Source organism: Dama dama, chromosome 12 (assembly GCF_033118175.1).
Source record: "Dama dama isolate Ldn47 chromosome 12, ASM3311817v1, whole genome shotgun sequence".
NCBI classification, from domain to species: domain Eukaryota; kingdom Metazoa; phylum Chordata; class Mammalia; order Artiodactyla; family Cervidae; genus Dama; species Dama dama.
The window spans coordinates 24444494-24470827 of NC_083692.1; the positions used below are offsets into that span (position 1 = coordinate 24444494).

The window sequence follows — 26334 nt, forward strand, 5'->3', positions numbered from 1 at the left end:
TCTTCCTTTTGGCCGTGTTGCAGGAGCATGTAGGCTCTTAGTTCCCTGGTCAGGGATTGAACCCACTCCCCCTTCATTGGAAGCTCAGAGTCTTAACCACTGAACTGCCAGGGAAGTCCTTCATATGTATGTTCCTTTTGTATCTGACTTCGTTGCTGCATGTTTTTGTTGTTGTTGTTATGAAGTAGTATGAATACATACTATGAATATGTATGAATATATTCATACATATATGAATACACCACAGTTTGTTGAACCGTTTACCTGTCGGCAGGTATTTGGTTTGTTTTCAGATTTTGGTTATTATGAGCAAAACTCCTTTGAATATTTGTGTACAAGTCTTGTTTTGAACATATGTCTTGTAAACATGTTTTTAGTTTTCTTGAGTAAATACATAGAGTAAGATCACTTGGTCATCTGATAAGAATGTCTTAACTTCGTAAGGCATTTCCTGTTTTCCAAAGTGGTTGTGCAGGGGCCATGATGTATGAAGGATCTAGTTGTTCCACATAGTCACCCACAGTTGGTGTGGTCTGGTACTACCTTTTGAAGGACTCTGTTACCGGGTAATATTACTCAGTCTTGGTTGTGACTTTCTTCCTAAAGAACCAATTTGTTCCAGGTAATCACTCTCAACAAAGCATTTTCTATAATGAAACAGTCAACTCCAAATTAGAAACTTTTAGTTTATGTATATTCATATCTTAAAAATGACCCTGATATTAATCTTCTCTTGGTTGCTCTCTATTTCATCTCTGATTGTAGAAGTGGGAAAGAAATCCCTTTCATCTTTGGAACAGCAAGGAAAGAAGGGAAGAATCTCCCAGGCTGTGGGCCAAGGGGGCTAGGTAGAAGGTTTTCCCCTATAACACTGTCCAATAGAAATATAAAATGAGCCATATATATATAATTTTGTGAAACACTATTTAGTAGCCAATTAAAAAGTAAAGAGAAACATGAAATTAATTTCTAAATTTTCACCCAATATAGCTAAAATATTATAATTTAAACATACAACCTATATAATAATTATTGAGGTATTTTACATTCTTTTTCATACTAAGGCCTAAAAATCGATTGCATATTTTACACTTTTTTACACTTTATCACAGTAGAGATGCTAAATTTCCAAGAGTTGAAGTGAAAAGACATAACCTTACCCCCAAAATATTTATGTTTGATGAAGAATTCTACACTGCTTCAGTTTTTTTAATTAAAATGAAAAGAAATTTAAAATTCAGTTTCTCAGTTGCACTAGCCACATTTCAAGTGCTCAGTAGACCCATACATAACTATTTGCTACCATATTGGACCATGTAGTTCTAGAGCATTGTTTGTGGGACAGGAAATGGAAGATAGATGGGAGACATATTTGTTACTGCAACTCAGGTCACTGGTAGAAAATACCAGTACTATTTGTATACAATTAAAAAAAAATATATATATATATACACACACACACACATATATTTTTAGCTGTGTGATTTTGAACAAGTAACTTAATTGTCCAAGCTTCACTTTCACCATGTCTGTAAAACAGGAAAGTAATCATACCCCTCAGATTACTGTGAAGACTGAGAATCTATGCAAAGCACATGGTAGAAGGACTGGCAAAGTTTTGAAAATAGGTAAGTGGTGGCTTTTAAAAATCCAAACAGGGACTTCCCTGGTGGTCCAGTGGTTAAAAGTCTGCCTTGCAATGCAGGGAATGTGATTTTGATCCCTGGTGGGGAAATAAGATCCTGCTTGTGGCTACCGAGCCCACAGGACACAATTAGAGGGTCCATGTGCCGCAACCAAGACCTGATACAGTCAAATAAGTAAATGTTTTTTTTTTTTTAATCCAAATGATTCTTTGGATGGGGGTTGTCTGTATTTCCTTTATTTTTAAAAGTTAGAGAATTTAAAAAACTTGTTTGAAAATGGCATTCATTGATTCCATAAGTACTGCCTCTTAGGCCAGGTGCTCACTGAAACACAAAGATGGAAATAATATGGTCCTGGCTTTGAGGACCCTGGAGCACCCCATGTTAGAAACAACACAGCGATGGGCTAATGTCCAAATGAGAAAAGTGAAACCAAAGAGAATAACATATTTATTCAACAATCCCACAGAAAAGCAGCCCTACAGATAAAAATTGAGTTTATGAATTATATAGTTTTCTACTTAGTTTAAAATCAATATCCACAGTTACAATCATTAAGATTTAAGAAAGATTGACATGGATCAAATGCTTAATGATTAGTAGTAGCCTTTATTTCTGCCACATGAAAGATGCTGCTTTGTTTTCCTTTCCTTCAATTGTTATTTCTTGAGCTGTGCTTGCTTTTAATTTATTAGTTTACATTTATCTGGTAAAGAAAAAAGATGGAGTTAGTTCAGTTAATTCAAAAGTCTGAAATACAGATTCTTTTAAAGCTATTATTGTTAAGTATAAAACTTAAAATAACTAAATATGAGTAAATTAAGTGATTGAAATAAGTAAAATTACATTTATAATAGAATATTTCTTCTTAATATAACAATAAGTATCCTTTGGACAGGTAAGGTATCATTTTTTTACATCTAGAAGTTGATACAATGTTAAAGGAATTTTTTTAAATTTTTGTTATTAAAAATTACTTCTACCATGTAGTTACCTAGTAAATGAAGAAGTCAAGATTAAAATTATGGACTTTTATTCTTTAGGGCTTGTAGACATTGTCATTGAATTATTTGCAAGTTCTTGATTTGTGCCAAACTGAGTCCTGAAATTAGTCAAATGTATGTGAGATTTACACACACACAGTTTATGCTTATTGTAAATAAGGGGCCTAGTAACTTTCACATGATTTCAGTTGTAATGTCAATATGAAGTCTTTATTAGTAGCAAACTTTTTTCGCCATATAAAAAAAAATCTACCTTTCCCCATATATTAGTAATTCACAATTTAAATATTTGGGAGCCACTTTTATAATTTCCAAAGTCAAGATCTAAATATGTTATATATACCATTATTTTTGCCCTTCTTTGCATTTGTCAGTTGAGTTCAGTTCAGTTGCTCAGTCATGTCCGACTCTTTGCATTTATAGCTCTTTCTTAATGAGACCACAGTATTTGAAATTTCTTGTTATAGAATATATCAGTCAAAGGATGAAATTGCTGTAGTATATTGGGTTCACTTTTAAAAGGAATTTCTCCCTCTAAAGGCTATCATATATTGAGAAATAGCCAGGCTTGGACCTCTTCCTAGGTGGGTGTAGGAACCAGCATGTCGCCCTGAGTGCCATCCCTTCACTGTCCAGCACCATAGAACATTATTTTAGTAAGAGCATACTTGATGGGAGAAAAGAAGTGACAGAACAACACAGACTGAAGAGTGTGTGTGGAGGCCAGGGGATTAATGTGCGCGAACATTTGATAAGTTTTGGCCACATTTGTTTTTCTCTGGTGCATTATCTCTGGCTGATGGTGTACATCTGGGTGGGGCCCGGTTAATAAACTGAGTGCTCAAATACTAAACTGATTTTGGTTGGCAGAGTGACAGAAAGGTGGAGAAAAGGGTAGGCACCTCAATTCCATCGTCAGAACCCTGATAAGATGGGCTTGTGCTTCTTGCTGGAGTCACCTCTGCTTCACCAACTGTCTATTTAATTCTGTGAATTTAGCCTTAAATGTATGTGTGTGCATATGCACAGTCTCTCTCTCTCTCACACACACAGCATTAGTTATATTAGGAGAGGCAAATGAGAGAAGTTTCATTCATAAATAGCTCACTGTAAAGCATGTCTCAGAGGAACTTAGTACACTGTTGGCCACCACACACAGCTGGGCAAGTTATTCATCGCAGAGACTACTTTGTGAATGGGGCCCCCCCAACTCTGTGCAGTGTACAATCTGTGCAGTTGTCCATGGCAGCCCTCTAGGGACTCTGTAAGTATTTGTATAATTTTTGGTGTGAAAGTAAGAGGCTTTGGCTGTGTGGGCTAATCTGAGAAAGCAGGTTGGGAAAGAATATGATAAGGGAGCAGAGAGGAAGAGTAGCAATAAGAATGAAAGGAATCATTGCTAAGAGCAGCAGCAAGTAATTCTCTTCCAGTGCCTCACCTGAAGTGCCCTCTCGCCCTGCTGATGTTACATTTTGACCCCTGGTGGATTCTAGAGCAGAAACCACAACAAAACCCTCAACATTCCATTCCACCTCTATTATTACTATAATAGAAGTGATATGATTCACTGTTAAAAGATTCAGTTTACTGACAACTTTTTGTGAAAGTGTCATGTCTGTCATTTACATCTATAGAGACTTATAACTGCAAAAATTACCTTTAAGTTGTCTTATATGTTTTTTCCATTGGCCTTTTCTTTTCCTGTTTTACTTTCCTTTCCTCACATCCATTCCCCTGAGAAAGGGAGGACAGATGAGGCACGAGATTGAGGAATTTAGAGAGGATTTGACAGGAGAGCAGAGAGCCAGAAAATAGTTCAGCAAAGTGGAAGTGAGATTAGAAACAGGAAGTGAGAAAGAAAGAAAAAGGCCAAAAACCGGAGAGAAGAAAGTCACAGAAAGAAAGAGAACTTGAGTCTTAAATTCAAATGATTTTCTAACCTCATCAAAAATGTCTTCATTCTTTCCAATGGAGCCCATTGTTAAATTTCAGTTTCCCTTTACTCCCATTACTTCTTAGGATTCCAAGGGTTTGATTTGCCATAATTAGGAAGAAAATGGAAAAGATAGATGGGTGGGGGAGGGGAGGACATTCCCAGTATTCATAAATGATTTCCCTCTCTCTTCATTTCTTAATCTCTTTCCTTTGTCTCTTTTCTTTCCATCTTGGAAAAATGCCAGGGGATCATAGATAAGCCTACTGTTTGGGCTCATTGTAAAGAAAATCAGCAAAATTAAAGAGAATAAAGCTTAGGCAGGTAAGAAGTGGAAAGTCAAGAAAGGAGAGAGATGGACCCAGATCCAAAGAGATGGGTTTAGCCTGGGCCCTACCTTATAGACTTTTCATAAAAACAGTACGTTTGAAGCGCTGCTTTACCTGAGACCCTACTCAAAAAGGAGGAAAAGTGTAATTCTTCCAAACTGCTCAGAGGTTAGAGAGATTTGGAGACTGCTGTCCCCAACTAGCCTTGCCCAAGAGTTGTTGAATGTGAATCTGATGAAGTTAATAGAAACAGTGATTTGATTTACTTCTATGGGAACAGTTATTATTCCGGCTTCTGCCTAAAACAGAAATCAGATTTTACAAAGTTATTTTCAGTCTACATTCAGTCTAAATTCAATAGGACAAGGTTACTAATCTTTGCTTCCTTGGGGTGAAGAGTGTTAAGTGTGAGTAAGGGAGTGTGAAAGGGGAAAAAAGTGATTTAGAGGAGTGTGGCAAGGGGGAAAGAAATGCTAATCAGAGGGAAAATTGAAAAACTGTACAAGCCTACGTAAGGAAAAGGGAGAGGATAAAGGAAAGGAAAGTGGAAAGAATGAGAAAGTATAGGAAATAAAACAAACAGGGAAAATAATTAATACTTGGTGAAAACTGCAGGCCAAATTAGTATATTGTACCAGCTTCATCATTTAACAAGCTCAGAGTGGAATTTTGCTGCATGTTTGCTGTATCTTTCCTCAACTACTCATTTCTAGAGCCCCATTTCAAGCTGTCTGCTAAAATTTACATAGATGGGCCACCAGGATCACAAACACGAGCTAATAAACCATAGGAGCAGAAAGGGCCTTGAGACACCAATCATGCCTTCATTCCCCCACCCATATGCACACACATTTGATAGCTGAGGAGACTGAGACCCAGAGAGATCAAATGATACATTCGTGAAACAGGACAAGCAGAACCAAAATCTAGGACTTTCAATTCTAAGTTCAGTGTTTCATAGCTTATTTCTTCACCTTTTCCTTCCAGATTTTTTTCCTTTTCCCAGCTTGTTTCATGGACTCAGTACCTCCTAGTCAGTTGCCTCACAAACTCTACTTTTTTTTTTTCTCTTGTTTTCACAAGCAGTTAGGTGTTAAAGTTTGTTGACTGTGTGTTCAGGTCTTTTTTTCATCTCACTGCTTCTTACCTGGTCAAGACTTGGGTACCTTTCACCCAGACTATTATAATGATGTTCTGCCTCTAACCTGTTTCAACTTCTCTTAGGGACTGCAGTCAGAGTAATCTACCTAAAATGTAATATTAATTTTGTCATTTCCCTGGCTTTTCAGTGGATCCTGCTTACCTACCAAGCAGTACTATCCAAACTCCTTAGTGTGGGTTAAGATTCCTCCAGACTGGCTCCTGCCTTGCTCTCAGTGCTCCTAAACTGAATATGCCCAACATTGTCCCAGCCCTGTGATTTTGCCCACCCTGTTGCTTACATCGGGCTTCCCTAATAGCTCAGTTGGTAAAGAATCTGCCTGCAATGCAGGAGACACCGGTTTGATTCCCCGGTTGGGAAGACCTGCTTGGAGAAGGGAAAGGCTACCCACGCCAGTATTTTGGCCTGGAGAATTCCATGGACTGTATAGTTCACAGAGTCACACAGAGTCGGATATTCTTGTTTCCCCTTTCCTAACACAAAGGTTGCCACCTTCATAGACTCCATGATTTTCTCTTTTGAGCAAAAAGTATGTTCTCTACTTTTAGAGGGCCCGTAACGTTCCAACTTACATTATTTGTGCACATGTCTTGAGGCCAGGTTTATGTCCTGTTATTTATTTTTAATCTTTCCCAGAGGCTGTCTCAGTGCCTCATATATAATAGATGGGCATTGAATGTTTGTTCAGTTGAACAAAATTGAGTTTGTGCCAGGAGGCAAGTGAATCAGTCACATATAAGATGAAAATGAAAGCATCAATATCCTATATTACTTTTAAATTTCCATGGCTTAAATAAGGAGTACTTCAGAATGTATGAAGAATGTACTAATTATATGCCCAGCTACTAATTATGTATTAAGTGATAAGGCTTTTGCTAGATTTAATATTGCCTTTAGAAAATAAGAGGAAAATATTTGTCTGTAATAGCATATCTTGGGAATTTTTACAGATTTGATTTCTTTTTGAAATAAAATTTGGAATAGAAATTGATAGATGAAAATTCTATATACTGTGAGGGAAATTTTGTATTTTTCTCATAAACTATAATAGCATTTGTTTTCAGGTTCAGTTCTATAGATTGGAATATAGGTAAAAACCACATTATAGTGAAGCTCCTCTGGTACTTTTGGACACTAACGTCCAGTGGGAAGGCCCAAAGATGAATCCCGTGTGTATAGTTTTTCTATAACCATTGGCTTAAAAAAAAACACCTTTATTGAGCTAATATTTACTTATTTAACATTATATAAATTTCATGTGTATAATTTTATATATTTCTGCATGTGCTCCCCCCAAAAATACAGGTTGATCCCCTTTCCCATTTAGTTCTCCCCACCAATCATTTGCTTTTCTTTTCTTTTTTTTTTTTGTACAACTCTTGCAAATGTGACTAAAAGACACCTTCAAGTGTTTCTGTATTCTTTTCCCCCTCCTTTTTAAGTTCAATGAAATGTGATTTTGTGTTCCTTCCATGATGTTCTCTTATGTGCATGACTGGAGCAGAGGTCTCTTCTACTCCCCAGAGGTTAGAGAGTCACTGAGAAGTGGGTCAACAGCAAGTAAGGGAAGAACGCTCCGCTGGTGTTTACATGACAGCCTTTACTTCAAACAGTTGTTACCAGTTAATGATCCTGAGACGTGGGAATATGTAAAGAAAAAGCTGCCAGAAGAAAACATTAAATTCTATCACCTAACAGCAAAACAGAAGCCAAAGACACAAGCAGGAAGAAAAGGGGCTAGCCAATTTTAGATTTACCAAGAAATTGAGTTGTGATCACTTCCCTTCCAAATCAGCAGGAGTAACAGGCCATATCATGTTTGGTCCTGCCTGCAGAGCTAGCTTGGGAGTGGTTCCTGCCCTGTGAGTTAGAGATCCTGGGAACTGGGGAACTTTATCAGCACAGAAAAAAGCAAAGTGATGCCTTCTGCTTGAAAGATAGCATGAATGTAGTCTTTGAGGCAGTTTCTATAGGACAGACTCTCTGAAGGAAGCAAAGACAAGAAAGGGAATGCCCCAAAATGTCTGGCTTGATTCCTTTGTTCTTAGCTGCTCTGTTCTAGGGCCCTCAGGTGACTGCTTGTTACCAGGGATCACAAAGAAATACGGTGGAATTTGGTCCATACCTGAAATGTCTGAATCAGTTCTCCCGCTCCTGTAAAAATAAATAGCACATTTCAAAGTTTGGCCAGTATAACCGCAAATATTTAGGAAAGAATTACTAGGTATGAGAAAACAACCATTCTCTAAGAACTTAGTAGGTAGTAATGACACACATTTAGTAAGCCAAGGGTGCATATGCGTGTGCTAAGTTGTTTCAGTCATGTCCAGATCTACGCAACCCTATGAACTGTAGCTCACCAGGCTCCTCTGTCCCTGGGATTTTGCAGGTAAGAATACTGGAGAGGGTTGTCATGCCCTCCTCCAGGGGATCTTCCCAACTCGGGGACTGACCCACGATTCTTATATCTCCTGCAGTGGCAAGCAGGTTCTTTACCACTAGTGCCATGTGGGAAGCCCAAGCCAAGGGTATTATCCATTATAATACATCTTAGAGTAAAATTACTTAAATTTATGTAATATGCAAGCTGTCCAACCTATAAAAGCCATAAAAGTGAATTATATGTAGTTATATATAATCTATTTTTATTGTGACTATCACCTGTCACTCAATGAGGCTGTAAGGATCCCTATCATGCTATATCTCCAGACCCTAAAAACTCATTTGGGGTTGAGGCTGAAAGAAGCTAACTGCTGCTGTTCAGGGGTTTCTGTAAACAGAGTCAGTTGCATTGGGAATATATGCTCTTGTAGACACGTGGGGTATATTCTGGAATGGATAGGTACCAGGGTTTGCAGTTGCCCACCTCTGCTAGCTCTTCATCACAACCTTGGTGGCCTTGATGGGAATCTTCTAGGTGAATAACCTCAATCGTTCATCCAAGTTATTACAATTTCTTACAGCTTAGTGGATATAAAGTAGGAGACTAGCTGTCAGTTTTTTGGACTATTTTACTTTCAGAGATATCTTTGGATAAAGTTTGTTTTCTGCATGCCTGATACCTTTTTAAAATTTTTTTAATCTTTTGACCATGCTACACGGCCTGTGGGATCTTAGTTCCCAAACCAGGTATCCAACCTCCTGTACCGGCAGCATGGAGTCTTAACCACTGGACCACCTGGCAAGTCCCTGTATGTCTGATTTTTAAAATTAATATCAATAATTAAAATACTTACTTTCTTAACCTACTGAATGGTAAAATATAAACTTAAGTCAGTTAGTTTTCACCAAATCTTTGTTTCTTGGCTATATTGCAATAGCTATTTTGGAAGTTTTGCTGTTTGAGTAATAGGTTTTGGGAAGAATAATTATCCTTATATAATATCTTCTCAGACAAATGTACAAAGAAATAATTCTGATCCATTTAGAGGATCTGGCAAATTTATGCAGTTCAAATTCTTTAGTGAATCTTTCTTTTTTTTTTTTTTTTTAGTGAATCTTTCAAATGTAAAGGTTAAATTAGTAATTTTCTGAGAAGTTTGCAAATACTCATAACCTTTACCAAATGGGTCTGGTGATTTAAATAAGATTGAGTTTAATGATAAAAGTTTTCAATAGGCTAAGAGGTATCAAATAAGTGTACTTTAAAAGAGTAGGTGCAAACTAAAATGAAGCCTGCCATTATCCTCTTTAAAACAAAGGGAAGAGTCACAGTAACACTATTGCCAAGGTAAGAAAAGGAATATAAATGCTCTATAAAGTAAATCCTTCATTTCTAAAGTACCCAAAGTGACATTATAGCAGTTTCCATAGTCTTTCACTCATCTAGATTTAAACTGTTCAATTTACATTTTAAAGGCCAATGAATTTGAGGGCAAAATACTCAACAAGGTCATTGTTTAATTTTTTTTTTTTCATTGTTTCAAAGTACACAGTTAGAAAGGTGTCACCGAAATCCATGGTCTTGGAGAAGAAAAATATACACTAGAATTCATTTATCACTCTCACAGTATCCTGACTTAATCCTACAAATATCCCAGGACTAAGTATCAGTGAATCCCATTCTGTTCTTTGATTTTATTACGTCTTTCAATTATAATGAACATTCTCAAATTAGGCTCTAGCTAGTAATTATGTTCCTGATGTAAATAGGCAATAAAATATAATCTATGCTTGACTAAATTGGACTTAAGAGGATTAGTTAGAACCAAAATTCATTTTTTGCTTTGTTTTTTAATCTATTTCTTCCTTTCTTTACAGTAGAGTCAGCAGATAAATGATACAGGAAGCTGAGAGACTGAAGGGCAGAGCCTGGAAGATGTTGGGATTTGCTAACTAAGATCCTTTGTAATCTTCAAAATTCTAAGATTTTTGCTATTTATATAGGCATTCATTTTCTCATTTCTAATACCGATCATAACAGTGAGAGTAACAAAACCTCACACTTGCAGATCACTTCAACCTAGAAACAAGTTATCCTTACAATTTTTAACATTTTAAGAAACTACTACATGCAGTCTAATTCTCAGAGAATTTTTAGGGAGGTGAGGCTTTTCTGTATGGAATAGTGGATACATTCAGTGTGCATATGTCAAAACCCATAAAACTGTACAAGACAGTGAACCTTAAACTAGGGACTATAGTTAATAATAATATATCAATTTTGTTCATTAACTGTTAACAAAGGTACCACACTAATGCAAGTGTTAATAATAGGGGAAATGGGATGAGGAAGGGTAAGGAGGTGGCAGTGGTGTGGGTGTGGAGTTGTATGTACTATGTGCTCAGTTATTCTGTAAATCTAAAACTATACTTTAAAAATGTTTATTAGTTATTTTTTAAAGACTTTTTAAGGCACTAAAAGTTAATCCAGTGCTACAGGGCATCCATTATTTGCAAAAATGTGAGGAAAGAAGAAGTTGAAATGATTTAAACAGTTAACCTTGTTAGATTTTGAATTGTGTGTTTCTGAAAGCTTAGACAAGGGCAGGACAGAATTTGAGACATATTGAATGAAATAAAGCAGAGGAAGATGTCAGAATGATCAGACCTGATTAACTACTGTTTAGGAAAAATTGCTAGCCTGGATGGGTTCCTTTTTATCTCACTTGTTTTTTTCAGAAATCTTACGCTTTTCTATGAAAGTCATAGTCGTACATAGCAAAAAGTGCATTTCCTACTGAGTGGCACCTGCTTCTATACCTTTGTTTCTTACATTCTTTGTCTTTCCCTCACCCCTTCTGACTGATGATTACTTTTTAAAAATGTTATTTATTTTTAACTGAAGGATAATTGCTTTACAATAGTCTTGGATTTTGCCATATATAAACATGAATCAGCCATAGGTGTACATATGTTCCCCTCTCTGAAAATTCCCTCCCACCTCCCACCTCCCGCCTCCCGCCCCTCTAGGTTGTCAAACCAGAGCCCTGGTCTGAGTCCCCTGAGTCACACAGCTAATTCCCACTGGCTCTCTCTCTTACATATGAGTGTATATGCTGCCATGGAAGTGGAGTCTTTTCCATCTGAGCCACCAGAGAAGCCAAGGAAAATGAAATCATATCAAGTATTTCTTTTGGATCACAGTGCTATGAGCTTAGAAATTACAAAAAAAAAAAAAAAAACCTGCAAAAAATGCAAATATGTGGAAACTGGACAATATGCTACTAAACAAATAATGGATTACTGATGAAATCAGAGGAAATTTTTAAAATGCCTAGAAATAAATAAAAATGAAAATATGATGACCCAAATTCTATAGGATGCAACAAAAGCAGTTCTAAGAGGAAAGTTCATAGAAATACAATCTTACCTCAAGAAACAAGAAAAATTTCAAATGAAAAACCTAATCTTATACCTAAAGCAGCTAGAGGAAGAACAAACAAAATCAAAAGTTAGTAGAAGGAAAGAAATAATAAAGATCAGAGCAGAAATAAATGAGAGATTAAGAAAACAAAATAAAAGATCAATGAAGCTAATAACTGGTTCTTTGAAAGGATAAACATAATTGATAAACCTTTAGCCAGACTCAAGAAAAAAAGAGAGAGAGCTCAAATCAATAAAATTAGAAATGAATAAAGAAGTTAAAGCTGACTTCACAGAAATACAAAAGATCATAAGAGACTACTACAAGCATGCCAAAAAATGGACAACCTAGAAGAAATGGACAAATTCTTAGAAAGATACAATCTCCCCAGACTGAACTAGAAAGAAATAGAAAATATAAGCAGACCAAACACATGTACTGAAATTGAATCCGTGATTAGAAAACTCCCAACAAACAAAAGTCTGGGACCCGATGGCCTCACAGGTTAATTCTATCATTTACAGAAGAGCTAACACCTATCCTTCTGAAGCTATTACAAAAAATTTTAGAGGAAGAAATACACTCAAACTCATTTTATGAGGCCACCAGCACCCTGATACCAAAATCAGACAAAGATACCACAAAAAAGAGAGAAAATCACAGGCTAATATCATTGATGAACATAGACACAAAAATCCTCAACAAAATACTAGCCAACCAAACCCAACAGTGCATTAAAGGATCATAAACCACAGTTAAATGGGATTTATCCCAGGGATGCAAGGATTTTCCCAATATTCAGTGTGATATACCACATCAAGAGATTGAAGAATAAAAACCATATGATTATCTCAATAGATGCAGAAAATTTTTGACAAAACTCAACACCCATTTATGATAAAACTCCAGGAACTGGGCATAGAGGGAATTTACCTCAACCTAATAAAGGCCATTACCTTTGTCAACAAAGGTCCGTCTAGTCAAGTCTATGGTTTTTCCAGTAGTCATGTATGCATGTGACCGTTGGACTATAAAGAAAGCTGAGCACCGAAGAATTTATGCTTTTGAAATGTGGTGTTGGAGAAGACTCTTGAGAGGCCCTTGGACTGCAAGGAGATCCAACCAGTCCACCCTAAAGGAAATCAGTCCTGAATATTCATTGGAAGGACTGATGTTGAAGCTGAAACTCCAATACTTTGGCCACCTGATGCAAAGAACTGACTCATTGGAAAAGACCCTGATGCTGGGAAAGATTGAAGGCAGGAGAAGGGGACGACAGAGGATGAGATGGTTGGATGGCATTACCAACTCAATGGAAATGATTTTGGGTAAACTCCAGGAGCTGGCGATAGACCAGATCCATGGGGTCGCAAAGAGTTGGATACAACTGAGCGACTGAACTGAACTGAACTGAATAAAGGCCAAGACTGCAAGGAGATCAAACCAGTCAATCCTAAAGGAAATCAATCCTAAATATTCATTGGAAGGACTGATGCTGAAGTTCCAATACTTTGGCCATCTGATGCGACGAGCTGACTCATTAGAAAAGACGCTGAGGCTGGGAAGGCACGAGGAGAAGAGGACGACAGAGGATGAGATGGCTGGATGGCATCACCGACTCAATGGACATGCGTTGGAGCAAGGTCCGGGAGATGCTGATGAACAGGGAAGCCTGGTGTGCTGTAGTTCATGGGGTCCCAAAGAGTCGGACACAACTGAGTAACTGAATAACAAAAAATGACAAACCCACAGTTAACATTATTCTTAGTGGTGAAAAGCTGGAAGCATTTCCTCTAAGATCAGGAAACAAGACAAGTATGTCCACTCTCACCACTTTAATTCAACATAATTTTGGAAGGCCTAGCTGTGGCGATCAGAGAAGAAAATGCAATGAATTGATTTGAAATATACTTTTTAATGCAAATTTCAGAACATTTGGTCATATAGGAAAATTTTCTGAAGTAGACTGCCTTGAATTTGAACTGATAGTTCTTTCTATGGCTATGAAGAGAAACCCTCATTTTGGTTCTCGGGCCTTAGAAGAAGCACTCACAAGAGAGGACTCCTTGCTCCATCTGACTTTGTTTCTAGGACTGGCTTCTCATAAGCCAACAGTCCTCAAACATGGTTGTACATTGGAACCACTTGGAGGCTTATTACAACACAAAATGATGAGCCCATCTCAAGAGTTTATGATTCAGCAGGGTGGGAGTGGGCTCAAGAATTTACATCATTTACCAGCTGCCAGGTGCTGCTGCTGACCAGTCACATGTTTAAGAACCACTGGCATAGAAACCCTCACTAAGACACGATGCTTTGCTTAAGCAGACCACCAAAATCATAATTTGAAATTGAAATCATATTGAAATTGAATTGAAATTGACCATTGAAGTCATAATCGAGATCCAGCAACACCTGGAATGTATTGACACTTGGATGTAGAGGTTCTAGAACTGTGAGAAATGTGGCTGCCCAGGAGCTAAAGAGTAAAAAAATGTTACTCTGACTTCAAGGTTTGTGAATCTTCTAAGGATCATCCATATTCCTTTGCTTCCTTGGATCCCTACTTAGCTGGGAAAGGAGGTGAAAAAGAGAGTTTTGAATGATTACCCCTCAGTCGATTAAGATTTTTTCTGACAGAATAGCTAACTTTCTTTTATCCTTGCTGTTGGAAATGAATTAATAGTGACAATCATGACCATTTCCTGAACACCTAACATGGCCCTCTTATAATTGTTACACAATCAGCTTGAAACTCCATTCCACCAGCGCTCCACCCTTTCTTCAGATCTCTGCCCTTCCTCAGAGAAGCAGTCCCTGACCATTTATATAAAATAGACCTACTCCCTCCTCAAATGCTTCTGTTACTTTTTGTTTTCTCACAGCACATTCCAGCTGGCATAATACACTTTGTTTGATTATTATCTATACCCTCCACTAGAATGAAACACTGCATGACTTGCTTTCATTGATGTATGCCCAGTCTCTAGCACATAGAAGATGCTCAGTAAATATTATTGAATGAATGACTCACACCTTTAAAAAGTTTGTTTCCCTGTTTTTCCCTGTTCCTTTTTATATATAAAAAGAACTTAGACATAGTTCATTACATTCTTTATCTTCATTCTTGCTACTATAGCATTTAGATCTCTATGTTTTTCTCTGGTTTCTTGATAGCTGTTACTCCAGAATAAACATATTAACTTTTATTTTTATAATACCACAGTGTCTCTCACATTCATCTTGTAATTGGGTACTTATAATTATAAAAACATTTTTTCAGATTATTAAGTTATTCATTGGAAGTGTAGAAAAGCGTAAGGGACATGTAAAGAAGAAAATAGAAGTGTCAAGATAAAAGTACCCATAATTACTTCAGATAATCTGTGCCCCTAACTCCAAAATGTGGACACCATGATTCTATTTTACTTCCTTCAGCATACACCATCTACACCAGGCAGATAGCTCAGAATGCCAACTGAATGGTGTAAAAAGTTGGTGTGAAAATAAAAATTAGACAAGGTTAAACCAAATGTGGATTATTGAGCTGATTATGTTATCATTCATATGTCTGAGATTATGTCATTCATATGTCCGAGAATCTTCCATGAAAAATGCCTGAGCTGCAGGGACTTTAATTACTTTTCCTTTTTTTTTTTTTGGTCTCGCCGCACAGCATGTGGGATCTTATTTCCCTGACCAGGGATTGAACCCATGCCCCCTAGATTGGAAGGGCATAGTCTTAACCCATCGATTGCCGGGGAAGTCCTGCAGGGACTTTAAAGCATGCACATATTTACACATTTCATGTCTTAGCATCACCTGGCAGCTCCCTGCCTCACATACCTGGATTCTTCAGCCTTGAGAGTTGTGCTTTCAGAGGCCACTGTCTTTATTTCGGGGGGTCTGTCGCTCAACTCTTTGGACTTGTCTGTCTCATCTTCTTCTGGAATCAAGGTAGTTTGAAAACATCTTTCACCTTCGAAAGTCAGTGTTAGGTTTGAGATGGTGACATGTTTTGACGATTCTCTAAACTCATTCTTGCTTTTTGTATCTCGTAAACAGCCAGACTTCAGAATGTTTTCCATTTTTTCCTTTGAAAATAACAAGCAGCAGCAAATCAGGTAACAGAGAAGCGTCACACAGGAACAGACTATTTATGAAGCAGCAATCATCTCATTCATATGTACTGGGCGTCCTCGCGTGCGCAGTGCAGAGATGGAGGCACGAGGCTTGGTGCTGCGCAGCCGTGGAGAGGAGCCTGGGTGGGCCCTGGAGGCTGGCAGCATGGGGACCCGACATAGCACATCCTAAACCTCACATGGTCACGCACACCAATGTCACCTCAGGAGGGAAAACTAGGACTCAGTCACAGGGCTTCCTCTCTCTCAATTGGCAGGGAAAGGAAGGTTTTCTAGAAATGTCTTGCCACCGATTGTTCCCCATCCAAAGTTGCTCTAGACTTAAGAGCATCTAATAAGTGACAGGAGTTGGAAGTTCATAAAAATACTAGAGAGTCTGTTTTTCAAAAGACCTAAAATTTAGTATTCTAATATCTCACCCATTCTCCTAGTGTCCCTGGAGTCTGTTATTAGCACCACTTCTCTGTCGCTCGTCGCCTTCCCCAGACTCTCTCTCAGGCTTCAGAGCAATAGGTCAGCTGGTCTTAAAGATTCTGTCTGTCTGACATCTGCACCTTCTTCCCCCTTTTGTCATTACCTAGTCCACCACCTCTATACTGTTCTTTGAAAATAATGCAGTAATCTTCTTTAAAAATAAAACATTTTTTCTGACAATGAAAGTAATATATATTTTTCATAGAATATTTAGAAAGTCCTAAAATATATACAGTGAAAGGGAGAAAATTATTGCTTCTTGATGCCACAGGCCAGAAATAACTACTATGGTACATTTCATTCTGGTCTTTTTCTCCATTTATGTATTTTGAATGTGCCTGCTTTGTGATCATATTGCAGTACTGTATCCCATATTTTTCACTTTAAAATTTATTATAAAAATCACCCTATGTTATTAAAAACTTACCTGGATTTTTCTAATTAAAAATTATTTTTATTATAAGAAGCAGAACATCCAGAAGCCCGTAAAGAAGAAAACGTCAATTCCTTATAAGACCACAATCTAGAAATAAACTATTATTAACAACATGACTTTCCCCACTCCTATTGTCTGTGTATACACTTGCATTTTTATGTAATAAGGATGTGCAAGTTGCTCAGTTGTGTCCGACTTATAGTCCATGGAAATCTCTAGGCCAAAATACTGGAGTTGGTAGCCTTTCCCTTCTTCAGGGGATCTTCCCAACCCAGGGATTGAACCCAGTTCTCCTGCACTGCAGGGGGATTCTTCCTGCATTGCAGGCAAATTCTTTACCAGCCGAGCCACAGGGAAGCCCAAGAATACTGGAGTGGGTAACCTATCCCTTCTCCAAAGGATCTTCCCAACCCAGGAAGTGAACTGGGGTCTCCTGCATTGCAGTTGGATTCTTTACCAACTGAGCTATCAGGGAAGCCCAGAAATAAACAACTATTAACAAAACGACTTTCCCCCGCTCCTATTGTCTATGTATACACTTGCATTTTTATGTAATAAGGATTGTAACCTTTAGCTCATTTTTCATTCAGCTTTATATCATAAACATTTTTCCAAGTAAAGAAAAATTCTCCAACAGTTTTAGCAGCAACAGAGTAGTTGTTCATTTAACCAGTATTTACTGAGTGGATATAATCTTGTCCGTCACTTTGGTTGCTCCTGAGTGATATAAACGTGGCACATGCCCTTTGTGGTTTAAATTCATTTAGCCCTTCTTCTGTGGTGGATGTTTAGGTTACTTCTTCATTATTTTATTTTTATAAATATAGTATAGATGTGGTACAATTAACACTTTTATAGCTAGATCCTCATTCCTATTGATGATTAATTCCTCAAGAAAGATTCTTAAAAGTGAAATCACTGAGTCAAAGTGTGTCAACATTTCTAAGGTCTTGACTCATAATGATTTCAAGAAAGTTTGTTCTAATTCTCACCCTGCCATGAATCTTTAGAAATTCCAAAATGACCCCAACTTTACTAATGCTGACTGTGTTGATTCTCTTATTTAACAGCTTTATGGATGAAATATTCTTTTGTTTGCATTTTTTTGATTACTAGTGAGGTTTAATTTTTCCACTAACTTTAGTAGCTGGTGGTTTCTTCTTCTGTGAAATGCCCATCTTTGCCCTCTGTCATTTTCCTGTCCTGGGCCCCAGGGGGATTTCTCATCTACAGTCTACACACCAATCTCTTTATCTACAATCCATCCTGCCATCAAAATAATCTTTTAAAAACACAGCCCCTTCACTCCCTTACACAGAGCTTTTGTGGCTAAGGTTTGCTCAAAGACTGAGTCTACACTTCTTATTTTGGCATTCAAGATCTGCAAGCAATTTTCCAGTCCTATATCCTAATATTTTTCACATATATTATGCTCCAGCCAAACTGATATATTGTTAGATATGGCTCTGTGTTTTTCCACTTTCTGGCCATTTCTAAAGCTGCTCACTTCTTTGGGGATTTTATTTTCTTATTTTCATTCTCACTTTTACTTACTGAAATTTCACCCCATCCTTCAGTGTACTTCATACATTTGTGCTCATTTAAACCTTAATATAACCCTTATATGATATTAATATTCTCATTTGAGAGATGCATGTTCAGTGACTTGGCCAAACTAACATGAAGCAGGCAGGGCAGGATCCTAACCCAGGACTTTTGACTGTAATACCAAAGTTTTTTATCCTACCATGCCTCCTGATACAGGGTTAAGTTTTATGGTATGGATGGTCACTGCTTATTTCAGGGGACATCTTATAACTCTTTTATGCAGGGGTTCAGGGATCAGATCTCATTCTTAATGTTAGGTTAATCAGAGTAAGTTCCATACTATTTCAATAGTCTATGTTATGAAGCTTACCAAACAGAGTGAAAGGGAGTAATTTTTAGAGAATGAAAGTCTTCCATGTCACATACCTTTTCCTCTTGCTTGGCCCTGAGTATGTCATCATTTTCAAACACCACTCTGACCCCTGAGCTTGCTGTGACTTCACAGATGTCTGTGACTTCCGTGACTTCTGTGACAATATTTATATCTGGGGCCTCGGTGACCTCATTTTCTGGAATATCCGTGACGTCGGTGACATCAGTGATGTCTGTGAATTCTGAGAAATCAATGCTTTCTACATCATTGCTGGGGTCTGAACACGTGGACAGGTGTGAGGTCTGTATGGCCGGGAAGGCTGCTATATCCATGATGTCCACTGAGCCTGTGATGTCTGTGCTGTTTGTGATTTCCGAGAGGCTGGAGACTTCCGACACTTTGGAAGCTTTGGCTTTCTCCTCATTCAAGAGGGAGATGAGCTCTACCCACTGATGGAACAGGGAGTCTTGTTTGCCTGCAGGGGCACAGAGCTGTAGGTAGTAGGCTCGGCCACTCACCAGCTTGACTTTGATGCGCATATTCTCGGCATCATGTACAGAGAGAGTCACAAACTGCAGAGGGAGAAACCTGCAGACAAATGCAAATATCATCTGAAGGCCTGATCGGAAACTGTCACAAGTTTCCTGTTATAGACATTTGTGGAGTGAGACAGGACACCAGGTGTGTCTCTCAAACAGGTTTGGGGAGCAGCCGGCATGGGATGGGGCAGGACCTTCTAGTGGCCACATGTTCCCAGGTCTGGCTCATGGTTTTTGAGGCTCAAAACCTTGATTTTTCATACACAGAATCAGGCTCCTGAAGACCAACTCACCTGAATCATACTCCTATCAGCTATTTATTACTTATTTAGGAGAAGTTGTCCCATTTAGTTAGTCCTGAAAGGTGGAGACTGAGAGTGATTTACTGTGGGTCCTACAGAAAGTTGGTGGGTTGAGACAAGAGCAGAACTCATCCTGATGGAAGTTGGGATGGTGGCGGGGAAGTTCCTGTTCAGCCAGCTCAGTTAAGTCACTCAGTTGTGTCTGACTCTTTGCAACCCCATGGACTGCAGCACACCAGGCTTCATTTTATATAATTACTTAATTAATTTGACTGTGCCAGGTCTTACTTGCAGCATGTGGGACCTTCGTTCCCTGAACAGGGATCGAACTCAAGCATCTGCATTGGGAGGGTGGAGTCTTAGCCACTGGACCACTGTGGAAGTCCCCTAGGTTTAACTTTTGAGACGTTAAAGGCAAACCACTTGTTTTGACGGCCAGGTTGTCAGACTCTCTCCCCAGACTCTAAGGATGTGACTCTGTCATCTGTAGCGGAAAACAATTGAGGAGCCCTTGTCATCTGTGTTTCTAGTCTCATCTCCTCAGGGGTAAAGTGTTTTTTTTCTGACAGGTCATGAACCTTTTTCCTTTGTAACTCACCTGGTAAGCACCAGATTTTCTGGAGAAGGAGATGTCAGGAGACTTTTAAACAGGGATTCTGAATCTTTCTGGGTGGTGGGTGTCATATGAGCCAGCAACATCACGTTAGGGGTCTTGATGGTGGGATTGGAAGCGCAGATGCCTACGGTCACCCAGTTGGCTCGGTTATGAAGGTAAATGGATTCACCTCTTCTGTTGACCTGAGGCAGAGAAGAGGAAGAGGGGTTTTTCTGATAAGGTCTGTGGCCTCAACAACAAACAGTGTAGGAATAATGGAGAGGTGAACCATGATGCTATAAAGAAAGCTGAGTGCTGAAGGATTTATGCTTTTGAACTGTGGTGTTGAAGACTCTTGAGAGTCCCTTGGACTGCAAGGAGATCCAACCAGTCCATCCTAAAGGAGATCAGTCCTGAGTGTTCATTGGAAGGACTGGTGTTGAAGCTGAAACTCCATAAGTCTGGCCACCTGATGTAAAGAACTGACTCATTGGGAAAGACCCTGATGCTGGGAAAGATTGAAGGCGGGAGGAGAAGGGGACGACAGAGGATGAGATGGTTGGATGGCATCACTGACTCAATGGACATGAGTTTGGGTAAACTCTGGGAGTTGGTAATGGACCGGGAGGCCAGGTGTGCTGCAGTCCATGGGGTTTCAAAGAGTTGGAGACAACTGAGCGACTGAACTGCACTGAACTGAACTGAACAATGATTGTTTATTCATGTGACTTCTTAGAGATATCACAGTGATAGCACAGTGACCATAGACATGGTCCCTGACCTCCGGGCTCCACCGGGGAAAGTGAACATTAAACAAGTATGTCACTAAGTGTCTTAAGTGTTATTGAACACAAGTTCAGGGTGCTGTGCTGTGGGGTGCATGACAGAAAACTTGACCTAGTGGAGAAGAAGGCAGGTACGTGTGTAACTACCTTTCTAGTTTGTTATAAATTGTAGCAGACGATTTACAGTCATATACTGTTCTATGTTGTACTCCATACAGCCAATTGATTCTCACAGGAGTCAAACTCTTGTATCCATAACCCCAAGATAATAGTAAAATGTAGGAGAATGAGTGATGAATTTTGAGTATTTGTTGCCTTTATTTTGAATATAGTTTTATTTATAAGGTTATGTCATTTAATTCCTAATGATGACTGTGTTTAACAGCCAACTTGTAAACTTCCTGAATTCTTGCCCATCGGCCAGCTGGGTGCACCCTGGCCATAGGGTCAGAAAAGGTCCCCGGAGGAAGGGCCTCTAAATGAGGCCTGAGCCACGTGGGACATGGACTGGCTGGGCACCCAGGAGAATCTCTGCTGGCTGGAAGAGGAGGAGACCGGAAAGTGGGTGGACAGGGATGTAAAGGAAGCCAGAGAGGGAAAACACTTGGTTTCTCAGCTGCATATTAACTGCTGCAAAAAAGTAAATTACCGAAAAACAAATATATTTAGAAAGAGATTGTAGCCTACACTATTGATTAGCTACCCAAAGCCATGCTCCTAATATTCCTGATTAGTAGAATTCTGGTTTTGTCCAGGATCCACCCCTCAGGGATGGTGCCCCCAGCTGAGGAGTGGACTCCTCATCCACCCAAACTAGTCACGGTGGTCCCATCCCCTGGCCAGTGATTGCTCTATGCAGGGGCATGTGACTCAGGCCTGGCCAATGGGACAGAGCCTCCTGGTGGCTCTGGAAAAGGGTTCTCAGCTCTCCCCATTTCAGAGATGAGATGTATCCCCTCTGTTCCTGGCAGCTGTCATGTCCTGCTCGCATGTGATGTCCTGAAGGGAGAAATTTGTAGGCAACAGGACAAAAAGAGAGAAGCCGGAACCCTGATGGCTCCTGTGAATGAGTTGCAGCCCTGTGGTTCTTTCAATCTGTATCTGTGTTAGTCGCTCACTTGTGTCCAACTCTTTGCTACCCCATGGACCATAGCCCGCCAGGCTCCTCTGCCAATGAGATTCTCCAGGCAAGAATACTGGAGTGGGTAGCCATTCTCTTCTCCAGGGGGTCTTCCCGACCCAGGGATCAAACCTGCCTACATTGCAGGCAGATGCCTTACATCTGAGCCACCATTTTACTTGAGATAATCAGTGTTCTTTTTTGCTCACACTTGAATCAGGTACCTTGATAACTTGCTGCCAAAGACATAGCAGTCACAAGAGGTTGTGTGTGTTGAAGGGAGTAACTTATCCAGTTATGACATGGGGACATGTCTAAGTTATCGAAAGCTGACTGCCTCCCCCAGTGTTCATTAAAGCTTGAAAATGATTATTTGAGAGAGGTACAGAAGAAAAATAAAAAGATTATTAGGATGAAGCACACAGAAGGTGAATGACATCAAACATGACATCACACGTGTTTTGGGGTATGACTTAAACACTAGTATTCTTTGAGGCGTCACCTCCCTCCCTGTGACTTCTTAGAGGTGAAGAGCTCTCCCATCAGTGCAGAGGACATGTGTATGTTGTCATTTCTTTGTCGAATCAGCTGAGGAGCTGCTTAAATGGGTATGTTTTGTGTTTGACTTGGCTGTGACATTTTCACGAAGTTTAAGGGTATGCCCTACATCATTTAATTCAGTTCTCCATTACTCTGTCTGAATTTTTTTTTCTTTTCTTTTTTGGCACCTCACAGTACGCGAAACTTCCAGGACCAGGGATCAAAACTGTGCCCCTGCAGTGGAAGCACTGAATCATAACCACTGGACCATTATGGAACCCTCTGTCTGAATAGTTTAATGTTGAAAGTTTAGAGGAAATTTAGAACTGCCCCCAAATGCATTGAAGTGTAGTTTCATTCATAATGTAGGTACATTTTTAGGAGAAGGAAACTTCTCTCTTTGATACAATTTAACAAGTATATTTTCCTTCAGAACTAAGAAGGAAAATGCATTTTAATTCCTAGTTGTGTCATAGATATTATTCTTTAAAATGTCTCCTAAGTTAAGAAAGGAGTTATCTGAATGCTTTCCTGTGGCAGAATATTCTAAAAATGACTATACTTTGTGTAATTTTGAGAAGATTATAGAATAATTTCAGTAGAGTTGGGACAGAATTTCTAGGTTAGAATTTGTTGGGGAAATTTGAAATGAATTTTCCTTTTACATTATAATTAGTTTAGATTGTTTGAAGTTCCCAAACTATCCCCTTTAATTCTATCACACAGTCCCTTTTAAAATATTAAAACAATTTTTCCAACCTTTTCCATTGTCTTTGAGAAAATTAATTATTGAGGTTATTGGAACTTAATTCAGGGTTTAATTATCATTTACCTGGATAAAATTGCTCTCTAATATGGGAGGAGATACAAAAGGGGCATATTCTCCTCCATTCAACATATTTTGAAGCTCTCCTGGATCCTTGAAGTCTGGGACACAGATGTCATCTTGCTTGTCGATCCTTGTGGGAGATTTCCTGTTACTCTTCTTCATTGTGCTTATGTATAAACCTCAGGAAAATGAAGGAATGGAAGTACAATAAATAGAGACAGAGAACATTTAACGTAATAATTAAGTTGCCTCACTTACTCATTAATTCAACACATTTTATCAACATTGGTGATATTCCAGGCACTGTGCTGGGCACTGGAGATCCATCTAAATCAGACTGATAATACGCCTGCCCTCAGACATATTTCCTATTGGCTTAGATGGTAAAGAATCTGCCTGCAATGCAGGAGACCCAGGTTTGATCCCTGGGTTTGGAAGATTCCTTGGAGAAGGCAATGGTAACCCACTCCAATATTCTTGCCTGGAGAAACCCATGGACAGAGAGCTACAGTCCATGGGGTTGCAAAGAGTCGGATATGACTGAGCAACTAATGCTTTCACTTTCATGTAGGTTACTCTCTCTGCAGAGACAGAGTAAAGCAAGTGAAAAAGAAAATGTTGGATGGTAAGGGTTACAAAGACTCTGGATCAGATTCATGTGACAAAAAGTGTCTGGGGTGTGGTGCTGGCAACAGGAATTAGTTAGGGTGGTGAGGGGAAGCCTTTCAGCATATATCTCCTTCCCCAAACCATTATTTTCTATCTTCCTAAATAATGCTACCACTATCCTTCCCATATTGCATAGGTCTCAGGCCCTTTTACTGTAAGTAGAGTTTCAAAATCATGCTAACCCTGAGACCATTTCTTCCTGACCATTCATCTATGACTGAGGCTTAGTGAAGAGTGGATTCTGTCTAGTCACTGACAGCTGAGCATCTCCTGCTGTCTCTCTGCTCTCTCTTTACAACTGCTTCAACAGACAACAGTGGCTCTACATCATTGGATTTGATCTTTCATCTGCCAGAAATCACAGAATTCCAACAAGGGAACAAGGCCCCAGAAGGCAATTCTGTTCAAGCCTTCAAAAGATCACTCGTTCCCCTTCACAAACTCCATGCTAATTCAGAGGAAGGGTCCTTAACTGGTAAGTGGTAAGCCCTGAATACTTATTTCCACCTCAGTCCTTTCTCAGAGATCCTTCTCTTCCTTTCCCTGGCCAAGCTACAGGGTAGTGAACACGTCTCATCTCCATCCCAGCCAGAGCATGGGGGCACAGAGACCACTGCTGCTTGACATCCCATGAATATGTGACTCTGGGAATTTCCCATCAGGCTTTCTGCCGTTGACAACACAATGTCCCCTCCCCGCCCCAACTTCAGCGCATCTTACATGAACACAGGCAAAGTAAAACAAGCCAAGAGGAAGTCATAGTCCAGAGGAGCCAAAATGTAAATAGAATGAGACAGAAGAAAGATCATTCAGGAATAAGAGAGAGAGACAAAATGACAAAGTGAAACAGATAGGATGGAAAACAATAATCAACTACATTTATTTAGTTCTTGCTTTGTGGCACGCTGTAACAGCTCTACGTGTGCTGTCTCATTTGATTCTAAAAGCACCATGAAGTAGCATTATTAAGATGCTCATTTTATACACCATGAGGCTTGGAGAGGGAAAGTAACTTAGCCGAGGTTTTAAGTCCCCACACCACGAATCAGAGCCTCACAGACTGACGAGAGCAGTCTATGTCATCGCCTAAGGTGCGGTCCTGCCTTGAGCGCTTGGAAAGACAGATGGGAATAATAATACAAGGAAGAAGGAATGAGAGGTTGGAGGAGGGAAGATGGATGAAAACATCAGTTGGATTATTTGGGGCCTAAATAGATAGAGATCTCCTCAGATATGACAATAAATCATAAGAAAAGTGCACTTTCAGATGAGAGAAAGGTATGACAGAGGAAGGAAAGCAAAGGTCAGCAGGCTTTCAGGCCAGGGTCATCAGCAATACCACAGCAGCTATTCACCCTTCATTTCCCAGAGCGAGTGTCATGTTACTTCATCTCTCTCAGCCCAGACAGACTCTCTTCTGTCAGTTCCCATGTCCTTGCCTGAGGTCTAGAAGTGTTGATCCCTGTAAGCAATGTCTTTGGTACAGCGTCTTATCTTTCCCAGAAGAGGAAAAGAGAAAAAAGAAAGCCTAGAGGGACTTCCCTGGTGGTCCAGTGGCTATGACTCAATGTTCCCAATGTGGGGGGCCCAGATTTGATCCCTAATCAAGGAACTAGATCTCACACGCTGCAACTAAGAGTTTGCATGCTGCAACTAAAGTATCCCATATACCGCAACTAAGACCTGGTGCAGCTAGGAAAAAAAAAAAAAAAAGAAAAGCCTGGGAAGGAGAGCTGAAGGGCAAGAGAGATCAAGAGAAGTAGTTCCATGTGGTTCCTTCCTAACCCGCATATGCACCATCACCTCTTACCTCAATCCAGGGCCAAGCCAGAATCCTCTTTGAGGTAAAGTTTTAACTCACTTCAGTTTGGGCTTCCTCTTTTTCATGATGAAGTCTTTTGTAAAGGAAACAAAAATGGAAAATAAGGCATATATAAAGGAAGAACATTTCAACACTAATCCATACTATCATTTCACACATGAGAGCCATGCCTTAGAAAGAGTTCCATTAACTACGTCAGTGGTCAGAGAGCTGCTGTCTCTATTTGAACTGAGCTGTTTTCGATGGTCTTGATCATGGCTTTCGGTGAGTAGAGTCAGAC

General features: G+C 39.3%; 1 protein-coding gene across 3 annotated transcripts in view; it reads right to left on the reverse strand.

Moving 5' to 3' along the window:
• Nucleotides 1-2128: 2128 nt before the first annotated feature.
• GARIN2 (golgi associated RAB2 interactor family member 2) overlaps nucleotides 2129-26334 on the reverse strand; it is a 31549-nt gene continuing 7343 nt past the window's right edge. Inside the window, exons 3-9 of one of the 3 annotated variants that reach the window (XM_061156852.1) lie at nucleotides 26043-26127; nucleotides 23567-23742; nucleotides 20293-20492; nucleotides 18907-19441; nucleotides 15727-15974; nucleotides 8200-8228; nucleotides 2129-2352 (exon numbers count right to left, since the gene is read on the reverse strand). In XM_061156852.1, coding sequence (XP_061012835.1) covers nucleotides 2330-2352; nucleotides 8200-8228; nucleotides 15727-15974; nucleotides 18907-19441; nucleotides 20293-20492; nucleotides 23567-23725 — 1194 coding nt within the window. In that variant the 5' untranslated portion in view covers nucleotides 23726-23742; nucleotides 26043-26127 and the 3' untranslated portion in view covers nucleotides 2129-2329. Of the gene's footprint in view, nucleotides 2353-8199; nucleotides 8229-13445; nucleotides 13604-15726; nucleotides 15975-18906; nucleotides 19442-20292; nucleotides 20493-23566; nucleotides 23743-26042; nucleotides 26128-26334 lie in introns of those variants that run through there. The other 2 variants (XM_061156851.1, XM_061156853.1) reach the window with 2 other exon arrangements.